Source organism: Coregonus clupeaformis, chromosome 13 (assembly GCF_020615455.1).
Source record: "Coregonus clupeaformis isolate EN_2021a chromosome 13, ASM2061545v1, whole genome shotgun sequence".
Taxonomy (NCBI): Eukaryota; Metazoa; Chordata; class Actinopteri; order Salmoniformes; family Salmonidae; genus Coregonus; species Coregonus clupeaformis.
In genome coordinates, this window is record NC_059204.1 from 49,034,197 (window position 1) to 49,048,135 (window position 13,939).

General features: G+C 38.8%; 3 protein-coding genes across 7 annotated transcripts in view; all 3 read right to left on the bottom strand.

The window, feature by feature from the left end:
* The window catches only part of gps2 (G protein pathway suppressor 2), a 28,489-nt gene extending 25,431 nt beyond the window's left edge, over positions 1–3,058 (bottom strand). Inside the window, exons 1-2 of one of the 4 annotated variants that reach the window (XM_041894481.2) lie at positions 2,793–3,058; positions 931–1,048 (exon numbers count right to left, since the gene is read on the bottom strand). In XM_041894481.2, coding sequence (XP_041750415.1) covers positions 931–1,048; positions 2,793–2,858 — 184 coding nt within the window. In that variant the 5' untranslated portion in view covers positions 2,859–3,058. Of the gene's footprint in view, positions 1–930; positions 1,049–1,627; positions 1,682–1,838; positions 1,944–2,006; positions 2,065–2,792 lie in introns of those variants that run through there. The other 3 variants (XM_041894480.2, XM_041894482.2, XM_041894484.2) reach the window with 3 other exon arrangements.
* A 2,658-nt stretch (positions 3,059–5,716) lies between these two features.
* Positions 5,717–7,167, bottom strand: gabarapa (GABA(A) receptor-associated protein a). The gene is made up of 4 exons (XM_041895328.2): positions 6,771–7,167; positions 6,316–6,394; positions 6,108–6,226; positions 5,717–5,879 (listed from the first exon to the last, which is right to left on the bottom strand). Exons 1-4 carry the CDS (start codon positions 6,858–6,860, stop codon positions 5,799–5,801), a joined length of 369 nt encoding a protein of 122 aa, XP_041751262.1. The 5' UTR covers positions 6,861–7,167; the 3' UTR covers positions 5,717–5,798.
* Positions 7,168–10,235: 3,068 nt separating this feature from the next.
* The window catches only part of LOC121579685 (CTD nuclear envelope phosphatase 1A), a 30,826-nt gene continuing 27,122 nt past the window's right edge, over positions 10,236–13,939 (bottom strand). Inside the window, exons 8-9 of one of the 2 annotated variants that reach the window (XM_041894486.2) lie at positions 11,504–11,588; positions 11,201–11,361 (exon numbers count right to left, since the gene is read on the bottom strand). In XM_041894486.2, coding sequence (XP_041750420.1) covers positions 11,283–11,361; positions 11,504–11,588 — 164 coding nt within the window. In that variant the 3' untranslated portion in view covers positions 11,201–11,282. Of the gene's footprint in view, positions 11,362–11,503; positions 11,589–13,939 lie in introns of both variants that reach the window. The other variant, XM_041894485.1, reaches the window with a different exon arrangement.

Below are 13,939 nucleotides of genomic sequence, written 5' to 3' on the forward strand. Positions count from 1 at the left end.
ATATCATGGGTGTTGTGTGATGATGTTTTCATCTGATTGCCAAACAATTCACTTCAAAAAGTAGCATACCTGCGCAGTTCAATCCACCATAATAATTCCATTATAATTTAGCCTACTATAATTAATTTACTATAATTTACTACTGGCTACTTTCACCCCTAATTTAGACAATTCTAATTCTGCTTATAATTTCCGAAATATGGCAGGCCATATTATAATTTCCAACATTTGGTGGGTCATTTGTTTGTCATAACTTGTTGCCCCAGAAGACTAAATAAAGTAGTGATCACCAGAATAATGTATTACATCGATAGAATGAATGCATTAGTAATCTAGTTAACACCAATAAAGTTGTCTGTTTCGTTTAGGGACCAGAGAGAAAACGCAATAACTCCAAAACAGTAGAAAGATTGGTCCTGTGTTAAATGTCTAGTGTCATCAGTTTGCCCGGTTTTAAGGAAATGAAAAGCTGAGAAAATGACTTAACACTTTTCTGATAAGACTTCAGTTCGTCTTGGGTGCATATTTTATGTGGTTGAAATACTGTCTGCTTGCATAACAGTGTCAAAGATAACGCAATACATTTTATCAAGAGATGCTGAAAGAAAGAAATCTATAATTTCACTAAAATAAATGCATAATTCTGCAGGAGTTCATATTATATTACGCTACATGTGAAAGGTTATAGGCCTACAGTCAGTGTCCATATTTCAGTTACTATTCCATTTAACCCATATCCTTAAATTAAGAATATTCTGTTTATTCATGATTACAGGGAAACTCATGAGAGGGATATCAAAAGGTGCATGTAAACAGCGTATCCCGAATAAGACCTTAAGTGGGATATGAGCTACTATCCGGAATACTGTGCTCATGTAAACGTGGTCAGTGTGTTACCTGTGTCATTGGGTAGAGAGTGTTCTTTCTTACCTTGTCTCTTGCGGTCTCGCTCGCGCATGATGTGCTTGTGCAGGGCGCGTGCCATGGCATTGGACAGTTTGGGCCTCTCTAGTAGAGCAGGCATAATGGTAGGGATTGGTGGGGCCAGCTAAGAACAGACAGATTGACACAGAGAGAAAGTGAGCCCAAGAATCACCTACCACAGTCCTTCATTCATCAAACAACAATACATGACTCAATCAGACTGTAATAAAGTCCCTAATAAGTAGATCACAACAGCATAAACGTAAATCTAAATTATAACAATCTATTAAATTAGCTAACTAGCTATGTCTGAAGCCAGTAAAATATGACTGACTAGCTCAAATGTCAGCAGCAGATTCTAGCTACTTAAATATGGTAGCCTATGTCGAAGATGTGATCATGATTCGACAGTTTTGTGGCAACATTATACAATAAAAATACGTAATATTACAAAATAATGATCACATCCTCGGCATAAGGTACCATATTTGGGTATAATAAAGTCAAACTAACGTTATAATCAAGAATAAACTAAAGGCTTAATTGTATTACTAACTGGCTAACAACCCGTTAATATAGCTAGCCAAGTTAGCTAGCTAGCGTGTAACGCTATGACTTGCTAGCTGACTAATTGTACGATGGTAATCTCACACTAGCAGTTTAGCATCAACTAGCTAACATTAGATTGATTTCAAAAAGTCACCAAGTGATCTGTCAACTTTGAAATCACACACGGGAAGCCTGACTCTGTTGCGAGCTAGCTAGCTAAACCCATATGCAGAACAAATCCCGATTTAGCATCAAGAATTTACAGTTTAGCCAGCTAACGTTGGCTAGCTAAACTACACATCCTCTCATATCTAGTTAGCTAACAGTCTTGCAATAGAATTGTGTGGAATCCTCTCAAAACGCACTTTTATCCGTGCCAGAAAATATGTCTTTGTTAGTCTGGTTTGCAGTTAAAATATTATAAAAGCCCAACGTTGACACTACAGCTGATAGTGTTGGGTGTGACGTTAGCGAGTTTATGAATGTTGCCAAAATCAACAACAACAAAAAAGCAGAGGAAATTTGACACTTACTGTATTTACGACAGCCAGAAATAATAATAATAATAATAATACTTCCACTTCTTCTTCTGTGGAGTTTAACGGCGGTTGGCATCCAATATGTTGCATTACCGCCCCCAATTGAGCTATAGTATAAATCCATTACACGTTATGATACAAAATGCGAAAACGGGAAACGGGAAAAATTCAATAAAAATCGTTTTTTCATTATCCTACCAACTAACCCTACACTCATTAAAACCCACCAGGTTATTCCACTACTTTAACCCTATCTGATCCTTCCCAAGGCCAATGACCTGAGAGGACGGGACACTACCACTCAACTCACTTTGTAACTCTTTTGAAGTCAAATTTCATACCCCCAAGTACTTCTCTGCAGATGCCACCACAACATCAATTTTCTGTGACTTATGTTCCATCTCTGCAGTACAGTTGATAACCATTGCTATGAACGCTAAGAAGCCAACCTTACTGAAACATACAGTGCCTTCGTAAAGTATTCAGACCCCTTGACTTTTTCCACATTTTGTTATGTTACAGCCTTATTCTAAAATTGATTATTTTTAAATCCTCAGTAATCTACACACAATACCCCATAATGACAAAGCAAAAATAGGTTTTTAAAACATTTTGCAAATGTATAAAATAAAAATAAGGGGAGGAAGGCTCACAATAATAGTTGGAACTGCGCAAATGTAATGGCATCAAACACATGGTTTGATGTATTTGACACCATTCCACCTATCCCGCTTCAGCCATTACCACGAGCCCATCCTCCCCAATTAAGGTGCCACCAACCTCCTGTGGTAGAGTCAGACATCTGACAGACAGGCCACGGAGCTCCTCGTCGTTTTTGATTGTCATAACTCCTCCTCCGTAACCGGATCGTCCAGTATGAAATGTAGCACCCACCTGTGTGATGCTTTGGTAACTGTAAAAGCGCCAGCAAGACCACCACACCTCAGCAGTGGTTCGGAAAAGTCTCTTACGAAGTGACCCTCTGCATCCCCTCACACCGCAGTCCACTTCTCTCTAGGAACTGGGGCAGGGGGCCAAAAACCTGATGCTGTTGATCAGGTGTTGCTGCATCATTCAAATCATATCACATGGTAATTGATGATTAAGGATTCCTAATGATTGTTGTTTTTTCTATTTTAAACACTAGTATGTGTTACTGTTCATTAACATTATTGGACTGGTTTTGATGTCATGTTCTGAGTCTGATAATTTATTACACCCCATTCCTGAACTTGTCGCCTAATTAAATGGCGTATTCTCTTGAACTGATAATACATGCTTTCTCAGTTAATATGGCTGTGTAATGACTTTCTTTAATACCATAATAGTAGCCCATTGAGACAGAGTCTATTTTGTAAGTGAAGCCTGCCCAAGAAGGCAGCTGCAATACAACATTACAAAATGTAATCATCAACAGTCCATAATACTGGGTCGCGACTCAATTGTCATTGTCAAATTTGGGTCCCCAGTAAAACCAGTTGAGAACCACTGATTTAGCAGACGCTCTTACCCAGAGTGACGTACAGTTGGAGCATTCATTTTAAGATAGCTAGGTGGGCCAACCACATATCAAAGTCATAGTAAGTAGCTACATGTTTCCTCAATAAAGTAGCTATCAGCAATGTCAGAGCTAGAAATGGGGAAAAGGAGTGTTAGTTCACGAAAGCCTGTTTTTTTTTTCTGTCACCATTTAAGCGCACATCGTTTTCGTGACATTGTCAGCTAACCCGGATATAGGAATGCATTTATTAATGTTTACGTTCGTTTTTGCCACGTTAATTCTATTACAGACACATTAATACATACTTTTAACTACTTGTATTATATAAACAGTGAGCTAAACATAAAAACAATTAAGAATATATTTTAAAAGTTCCTTAAAGTAGAATTTTTAGAGATTACTAATGTTACTGTTCCCACAACAACATAATACTACTTAAATACAATTAATTTTGTCCTTTAATTTAAATGAAATGTGTAGAATTCCATTCATTCCAATGGAGGACTGCTCCTAGCCTGGTTGCTGTTTGTTTAGCTATTACATTCTACTCCATATAAATAGAATGAATTGAATGGGCATCTCCATTCAAGTCAATGATGGCATAAGGGGTGGACTGGCAGCCATTTTGAGTGTACCCATGCCAGGTAGTAAAAGCTAGGTTGAAGATGACAACCTAGAGTATAACCAAGAAGTGTACTCTTCAATCTGTGCTGTGATTTGTTGAGTCAACTCAACTGACATTACAAAAAATACATTCCATTGCATGAGCCACATCAGTTAGCATCATTTTAATGACAATTCTACATTACCATGTCAATCCAGCATCAGTTGATGGAACATTCCAAAATACCATGGAAATTATTGCGTCAGACTACCAGGCAGCCATTGCGAGTGTACCCATGAGTTTGAAAACGTTCTTAACTTAATTCATACATTTTACTGCTCCTACTGGGGAGTTTATATACATCATTGGCTTCTACCATTTGATAGGCTACAACTGTCTTAGCTTATCATTTAAAAAAAAACTACAGATATATCATGGCAATCAAGAACTATTTGCACGTGAACATGTAATTTGCTCCATTTTTTATTATTCACAGCTGCATAGTAAAAATGATTACAGCAGAACTAGACCAAAGATTGAGCAAACAGAAACATATAGGGCCGGTTTCCTGGACACAGATTAATAATAATTTATTCAACTTCTATAGTGCTATTCATTACATAAAGAATCTCAATGCGCTTTAAAGCAAAACAAAAATGCATACAATTTAGAACATCATGAAATGGACAATCTTTAGAAAGTTCATGGCTTGAGTGGTGGTCATCTCAGGGTGGTGGTCAAGCAGGGAGAGAAAGAAACAGGTCTGGCTTTCAGGCTAACATATCCTTCATATCACCGAAATATCCTTCATTTGGTCTATGCAACTACAGTAAGATGAATCACCAAAACTGTCCACTAAAATGTTTGGGTGCAATATCAATGCATACTGTATACATAAATACATAGGTCTAAAATCTAATCTTTCAAGTAAACAAAAAAAGATGATTGCTAGCGACAGAGTAATCGGGTTGATTAAGGGTCTGTTTCTCAGACATAGACTAAGCCTATTCCTAGACTAAAACACATGTTCAATGGAGAATATCTATGGAAAAGTACTTTTTAGTCCTGGACAAGAATTAAACTGTGTCCAGGAAACTATCCCTAAGCCATTTGGAAGGTGAAGCGATCAAACATAGAAATGTGCTGTGGATAACAACTATGACAGGACATGACTATGACAGATGGAGCCTTGATTACATGAGGGAGATTTGGTAGTCTGAATGTTAAAGCTAGAATCCTTAGTTGCTACATCCATTTTTGGACTTATAAATTAATTATATATACACCCATTGATTCTTGAAAAATATAACTTTGCCCCATGAGCTTAGTTCAACTGTTGTACCCCATCAAAACCCAAAATAGAAGCTTGTTTTACTCCAATGTTTGTAAACAATGTAAATGTAAACAAACACTGTATAGCCTCAAAACATGGTTAACTATCATTTTGATATCATGGATGGTCAGTCCTTCCATCCATAGCTTGGTCGATGAATTTGAGAGTGGTTACATTTCTTAATTTCCACTTTGTTATTGTTTCAATTAAGGATTTTAGCTTTAATGGGGCAAGAGGGTTTGAAAGTGCATTAAATATTCATCTGGTGGCAACTAAATTGCTTTTATTTGTTTGTCTTTGTGACGATGCAGAGTCAATCAGGCTGCAGATGTGCTGAAAGGTGGTTAGCTAGACTTCTGTTTGGCTGTCTCCGTAGACACTCTCATCACTGTAGGCTATGTACAGAAAGAAGTCCTCTTCGTGGTGTTCCTATTACACAGAGATTCAACATTCAGTTAACCAGGAATGTGTTTGAGACAGCCAAACAGAAGTGTTTGAATCAAGGAACATTTCAGGATAAGTAGGATATACAAGATCTAGGATGATGTCAGAAAAGCAGGAATTCCTGATTAATCAGGAGGAAATACCACAACACCATGCATAATGTATAGGAGGGAATAAAAAATGATGCCCTGCCTGGATAAATAGACTCAGTACCTGGTAAAGGAGTCCCATGGTGGCTGAGGTGGGAGGAATGACATTGTTGACAAAGAAGAAAAGGGCATCCTCTGCCCGCAGGTGAATCCTCTTCCGGATCAGGAAGTAGAACTGTCCCACTTAAGAAATAAGAAAATAAGTCATTTTAAATTCAGATCAAAATGTGGAAATAGACGCAACACAATTCGATACATGTCCTGTATCTCACCTGTAAGATCAGAGGGTACAAGATATTTCTTCTTGTCCAAATCACCTATTCTGGCTTTGGGGGCTTTCTCCACTATCACCTGCAAATATAATAAATGTCCCAGCTAGTAAGATGACCAAAAATGCATTGATGAAATGCTTACCAATTCTCAAAGCAATACGTTGAAATATATATATAGTGTCAAAAGATGTGTCAATTTAGCAAAATAGCTAACAACTAGTTAGCTAGCTGGCTAGAATGACAGTGTAAAACGTTCATCCAAAACAATCTGTGACCAATTAATTGGAAAACTATTTCCAAAGATGTAACCATAGATGTTAAGGTTGTAGCTAGTACTATTACTGTCAATGTCCTTAAGATCCTCTCTTTATTATTGTGTTTTGTGTGGGTTACAGCCGACAAGCTAACCGGTAAGCATTTCGCAAGCATTGGCTAGCTAGTTAGCGGCAACTCACTGGCACTCTATCTGGGTACTTCTTCCTGATTTTTTCCCCCTCCGATCTTCTCTTCTCAAATGGGTGCTCCTCTTTATACATGAATTTCATTGTCACGGTTTAAGATTCCTCCAAACCCTAAGTTTTGATGATAGTTCAAGCTAGCCTATGCCTGCCCTCTGTATGACTGCAAAATGATGTAATTCTATAAAAACTGATAACCTTGTTGCTAATGCTAATTTGGTGACGTTTCATGTTTTGACGCGGAGAGATAGAACAATGACGTATCTATACCCTAAATTAAAGATGGGATTGATGCCGCGTTCAAAAAACGGGGAACTCGTAAATAATAATGTATTACATTTATATAGCGTTTTTAATAAATCTAAAAGCGCTTCAAAAGCTAAACAAACAAGCAATATATCATGACAGGTCAACCAATAGATGCCGAGTTCACATGCTAGTCGGAACTAGGAAACTTGGACATTTCCGACATGCTGATTCGTTGAATGCGCCACGTATATAACTACAACCAGTTAGCATGTCGGAAATGTACTAGTTTCCTAGTTCCGACTAGCACGCGAAAGCAGCAAAAGGCAAAGTCTTTGAAAAATGTATCCTCTCAGGGTGGTAGATTATGGTGATGGAGTCTGCAGGTGATCTTGTAGAGGGCAAGTCTGGGAACCAGCCTGAGTCTTATAGCCACTGGCCTTCTCTTCCACTCTGTGTAGCACCCACTTGGGTGATGCATCAGCAGCTCTGGGCGCCAGAAAGCTCCCCACACAAAATGCAGAATATTAGCGTCGTCCTCTCTATGAGCCCTCTGCTTCAGCACTATTCCTCTATCTCCCATTCCTCTCATGCTTCAGGCGACTCCTCAAATTATGTTCTCAAAAGATCAGGAATTGGCAGCCAGGTAAACCAAAAAAGATGGCACTGTGTCCAGATACATTTTTCAAACAAACGCTAACTAGCCAAGCCAAAAAGTGTTAACCTGTCGGTCAATCTGCAAATCCGTGGCTCAAAACGATAGATACATGCAATTAAAACTCAGCGTTATCCAGGGGTGCCAGTAGATGTAATTACTTACCGGCACGGGACACCCAAGTGCGCCCACGCATTTTTTTTAAATATACAACAAAAATTACAGGGTAGCCTACTCTGCTGACACTGACAAACAGATCAATAAAAACTATGTTGTCTGATCCATATAGTCGGCCTACGAAAAGGGGAGACACAAATACAATGACTTCCATCTAATCTGGAGGAGGAAATGATTGTCCAAAAACAAACAAAAGTGGCACTGACAATGATAAAGACAGTGAATATGCACACTCACCGGGGATATGGCATTTGTTCTCTGGTGGCCCCAATAAGATAGGCTACTGTCCGCTCAATTAAGTTAATACTTTTGTGTAAAAGACAGATTGGAGTCTTTTCATTGTCATCTATTTACAGCAATAGCCATTTGCTTTCCAAACAGTTTTTCCGCGAATGTATTTTTGAATATTGCAATTTGCCTGTTTGGGTCTCTGCTTTTCACTGACAGTTGCCCTTCCCACTGTAGGCTATAATATTTAAGAAGCTAACGATTGTCTGTGGCCAAATCATGCTTTCTGCTGTAGTAGCCTATTTTGAATGTTTTTTTGTTTGTTTTTCTGTATAGACAAGAGTAAGGTAATTATGCTAGGCCTATGTAATTTTGGCAATTTAATTAAATTTACTTTAGGGAAAGCGTAGTTTTCCTAGCCTTATGGACACGCCACCTTTGCCTTTTAGCGTGGCATAAACACAACCAGTCATGTTTTCATCTGATTGTCAAACAAATCACTTAACAAATGAGCTCCTGTAGGCTAGCCTCGCACATTCGTTCACTCACAAAATAATTTCAGCATCCAAACCCCAAGAGTGTACTGTGCACCCGCAATTTGATGAATGGAAAGAGACATCAGTTACAAAACACCTACGTGTATTGTAATTAAGTTCTGCAATTGTCCACAGTATGAGTCATAATACCCATAAAACCTTGCGGTCAAACAAGGAAATGGTTCCAATCGTTTTTCCACCATACATTTTTCCCATAGGGGATTTAGAAACACTTAAAATAAGGTCTGTTTCTCATGTAGGCTTACCCTGGCGTGACGTTTTGATAACCATGCAAATCTCTCTAGGACAAGGTGACATATCAATATATTCGACTGTATTTACTCCCCAAAAATGAAATGCTAATTAGCTGCTGATGTGGCTATCATAAAGAACTACAAATGCCATGATCTGAACGAGACTGCCAAATCACGGCAAAGGTAAGAATCTCTGGATTAACTATGTGTTAGCTAAATTTAGTAATGAATAAATTGGCTAAATGTATTTAAAATGGACAATTCTGTGAACTGTCTTGTGCAAGTATTACATTTACTCAATACCTGTTAGCAAAGGTGGCAGCTAGATGACGTGCAGGAGCTTTCAGAGATTTGTAGTCTTGCATGATATCTACTTTGATGCTACCTAGCATTTTCGAATATGAGTAAATAGAGCCGAATATATTGATAAATCACCTTGTCCGAGAGAGATTTACATGGTTATCAAAACGTCACGCCAGGGTAAGCCTACACGAAACACAGCCTTTATTTTAAGTGTTTCTAAAATTCCCTATGGGAAAAATGGTGGGAAAACGATTGCAACCATTTCCGTTTGACCGCTAGGTTTAATGGGTATTATGACACCTCCACTGTGGGGCTCTATAGCTAGGTTGTTATCAATAAAACGTCACAATACGGTGCAGAGCATTCGATTTGACTGCTGGGGGGCAAGAAGAACCCCAGCTCCACTAAAACCATTGACAACTACGTGCCGTTTAAGGGATTGTTCAAGAAATGTTAAGTATTTTGTTTTAATATCATCACCTCTTGAAGAGCATAGTCAGAACAACACATTTCCGATTCCAATCTTCAACCTAGACATAAACCCGAAACCAACCACGGAAGGTTACGCTGCAATGTAAACCTCATGCTCCAGGGTTTCCACTAGATAAGTCAGATTCCACAAGCAAAGTCAAAATTGGCTAACAAATTAGCTTTTTGGTGTTAATTTAAGGTTAGGTATAAGGTTAGCAGTGTGGTTTGGTTTAACATAAAATGTTAAGATAAATTGCAGGGTTTAGCCATAATTTTGACTTTGTGTTTGGGTTAACTAGTGACGACCGCCCCTGTTGGACCAGAGAACCTTTGGTCCAGTGACCTGTATTATTGTACAGGTAGTCACTTACAGGAAAATACTGTCCATTAAAGAATGAATAAATGTACAATAATCAATTGTGTCAAACACACCTGTGTGTGATCCATGTCTGCCAATGTTTTTCAAAACATTGCTCTGAATTTAGTTTCAGAGATTCACCATGGAATGAAGTGAGTTAAGCTCACAAAATAGAAGTAGTTATAGAATAATCTACATGAGACGATCATGATTTAAAAGTCAGTAAAAGAGGAGTATGATGCCTAGCATTTTATTGGAAACACTGATAGACGTGATTTTGACCAACACATTGTTCAATGGGCAGGCATGTTGGGGTTACATTAAAGTACATGTGATAATGTGTACATGGTTGAAAGTGAATGGGTATAAATCAGGCTTTAAAAAGTCCAAGGAAGAACACACACTCATGAATAGAAAGCTTGTTGAATAATCAAAAAGAAAACCCATCTTTGCTCTGTGGATGGAGAAGTACGTTAACAATCTTACATCTCTTTCAACTAAACAACATTCAAGTAATTTTCAGTTATTTTTGTAAATCTCTGAATAGAACAAATTATTTTAGAGTAAAACATATTTTCTCAACAAGGGAGAAATAACTCAAAAATTACTTCATATCACCCTGTTCAACCCTTTTGTAAAAATCCACACATCCCAATAATTGAAAGATATTGCCAACCTGGCCCGACCCAGTCCATCCCTAACCACTGAGTAAATCTTCAGTTCTATTTAGGCTTGTTGATCAGTTATCTATTAGTTGTTCCTTAATCTTAACTTAACTCCAGAACCAAACTATTAAAATGACAGTTACCTGAGAAGGTAGATGATAAAAGCAAAATATTTACAGAAATGTTGAGAAAGAATGATAGACTGGGTATAGTAGTGGAGAGAGTTGCGTTCAAGGGGCATAAACGATAATAAGATGGGATGGGAAATAAGGAAGGACTGGTTTCTTTAGTCTCATTTCATCAGTATTTCCTTAGTCAATAGTTAAAAATACTTAATATTTCATCTAAAAAAAAGAAAATGTAACTAATGCAAGCATACTTGAATTCCCAGAATCCAAGGACTAAGGCAAGAGTTTCCATTCAGGAAAAAGAAAGCTGGCCCTCTCCACTTTTCCTTATACGTAGCGCCCACCTCTGTATTTGTGGCCCCCAGTCTTGGTCCTCCCTCTTCTTAAAAAGGGTCACACCATGGAGATGTGGGCAGAGCAGAGGAAGGGGTCGTGCAACAACCAGGAGATAAGGCGTTCTAAAAAGAGAGGCAGTGGAGCTGCTGATGCTAGCTCCGATGGATGAATCCCCATAGCCGATGCTGATGGAGGTTTCGACTGAGGACAGATCGGACATCTGAGGTGAACCTGAGATTGAGAGGAAGACAAACAGAGGGGAATAGAAAGAGAAACAAACATTACTATGGAAAATCAACATACTCATGAGTTATGATGAGAGGTATCACTCATCTTGGCAGCTCATCACAGGTGTAACATCTTTGAGACATACCTAAGTGCGTCTAGCATGGGTAGCAGGTTAAGTAGAGCTGTGTCGCTTGGGTCGCTGAACCACGATTTGATGGGTATTGCATTGTCTGTGAGGTGAACACACAAATGTTTGACAAGAGGGTACAGATACAGGGCAGATCCATGATGACAGAACTGTTAGAACCCAATAGCCCCTTTTGTGTAAGATCAATCCAATGAAAATGGCACTTGGCATCTACCTAAACATAGTTTGAAATAATAAATAGCCAAATACACTTTACATATAATCCTGTGTGAGTTGTACAGGTAACTGACAAAATAAAGGCAACACCAACATGAAGTGTCTTAATAGGGCGTTGGGCCACCACGAGCCACCAGAACAGCTTCAATGTACCTTGGCATAGATTCTACAAGTGTCTGGAACTCTATTGGATGGATGTGACACCATTCTTCCACGAGAAATTCCATCATTTGGTGTTTTGTTTATGGTGGTGGAAAACGCCGTCTCAGGCGCCGCTTATGGAGCGATTTCAGTGCCAACAGAAATTATATTTGAATCCCATTTTGGATATTGAATATCTACCTCAATTACCTTGTACCCCTGCACATCGACTCGGTACTGGTACCCCTTGTATATAGCCAAGTTATCGTTACTCATTGTGAATCAATTACTTTAATTATTACGTGTTCTACTTTTCTATTATTTCTCTATTTTCTTTCTCTCTGCATAAATATGCATTTCACTGTTAGTCCACACCTGTTGTTTACGAAGCATGTGACATAACATTTGATTTTGAATCATTGAATTTATAAATTGAACTTGTATTTCATGATTTGAAACCGAATTGAATGAATATTGCATTAAGTCTTAAAATTCAATTATTTGAATATTCTAATCCAGTATTTACATATTCAGTTTCAATATGGTAGATATTGCATTCATTGTCTCTGTATCAAGTTTAAACTATAATTTCAAGTTTTAGTTTCATATAGCCTATTCAACTTCTCAGATGCACTCAGATTCAGTTTTCAAATTCAGTTCTCTAAATTCAGATTCAACCAGAGATAACATCCTGGTACTTTGCCAGCCAGGAAGGGTAGAGATGAACAGATCAAACGCTCTCTGTGGTAAAACTGAAGCTTCTGGCAGTTTCTGAAGCCAATGTGGTATGTTGAATTTATTTTCTTCCTATGAATTTGGCTCTAGCGTTTGAACCGTTTTGGCTATAAACTATTATGACCCCATTCCTGAAAGCTAAGACTCTCTGGAACATGGATGTTACTCTTTATTATGATCACAGGCTGCGCAGAACACATTAGAAGAGTGTCACAATTTGCCCCCATAAGAATATAGTTGAATAGCCCTGTCATAGCCCTTCTAAGGATAGCCTTTCCACTCCCTATTTAATCTTGCTCTTGTGACTGACTGGGTTTGAACCAGGTCTCCTACATGTCACAAGACTATGTTAGCCCACTTAGCTAAAGCCTATAGGGATAAGTTCAGGAAGTTCATGCAAAGGACAACCTGCTTCTTGCTTAACGAGTACCACTTCCCCCTGACTCAGCTCATACAGTACCAAGATCAAACTCAGGACTTCTGCCTCACACACACACATGATCGCCCTCCTGAAGCATTCCAACCCATCGTGCTCTTAAAAAAGACTTTTTTCAATTGCGCAAGGGGCGACCCTTCATTCTGAGGAGTGAGTTCCACAGATCCCCATCTGCTACACTAATACAAGACTTCAAGATCCAGCAAGGTTACTCATCAAAACACTGTGGTTTGGTGATACATGCTTGTGATGAGCAACCTGAAGACGTATTAGTTTGACATGTTAGATGTGTTAGTTTCAAGTCTCTGGTAAGGGTAGTCATTATAAGGGTACTGTGACTGTTAGATGGCTGATATAAAGCCTAGGCATTGGTCCTGTGACTTGGATGGGTCTCTTCAAGGAGGTGGTCAAAGGGGGGTGAAGTGTAACCACAGGTGGTTCGGTGACCACGCTCGCGTGATGAGTAACTTGTCTGAGACCTGAAAAGTTGCATTGTCTGGCACACAGGAGACCTGGGTAAGAACCTCATTAGTCAAACTAACACATCTCTTCAGGTCTCAGGCAAGGTTGCTCATCACATGCATGGATCACCAAACCACCTCTGTTGCACTCATTAAATGGGGTGCACAGATCCTTCTGCTTGCCACTGAAAGTGTTGTGCATTAGGCCTGATTTCGAACCCAGGCAGTTATATTGATGCCGTGATCTCTAAGTCAAATAATAGCTTATAGCCAAAACTGTTCAAACGCTAGATCCAAATTCATAGGAAGAAAATAAATTCAACATGCCATATTGGCTTCAGAAACCGCCAGAAGCTTCTGTTTACCACAGAGAGCGTTTGATTTGATCCGTTCTCCTCTACCTTTCCTGGCTGCCAAAGTACCAGGATGTTGTCTCTGGTTTTA

Excerpts from the sequence above, each read along its gene's own strand:
- gabarapa (XM_041895328.2), bottom strand. The coding sequence starts at position 6,860 with ATGAAATTCATGTATAAAGAGGAGCACCCATTTGAGAAGAGAAGATCG. Across the intron at positions 6,227-6,315 it reads TGTACCCTCTGATCTTACAG|TGGGACAGTTCTACTTCCTG; the intron begins GTGAGATACAGG and ends TTATTTCTTAAG. Across the intron at positions 5,880-6,107 it reads CCATGGGACTCCTTTACCAG|GAACACCACGAAGAGGACTT; the intron begins GTACTGAGTCTA and ends TCTGTGTAATAG.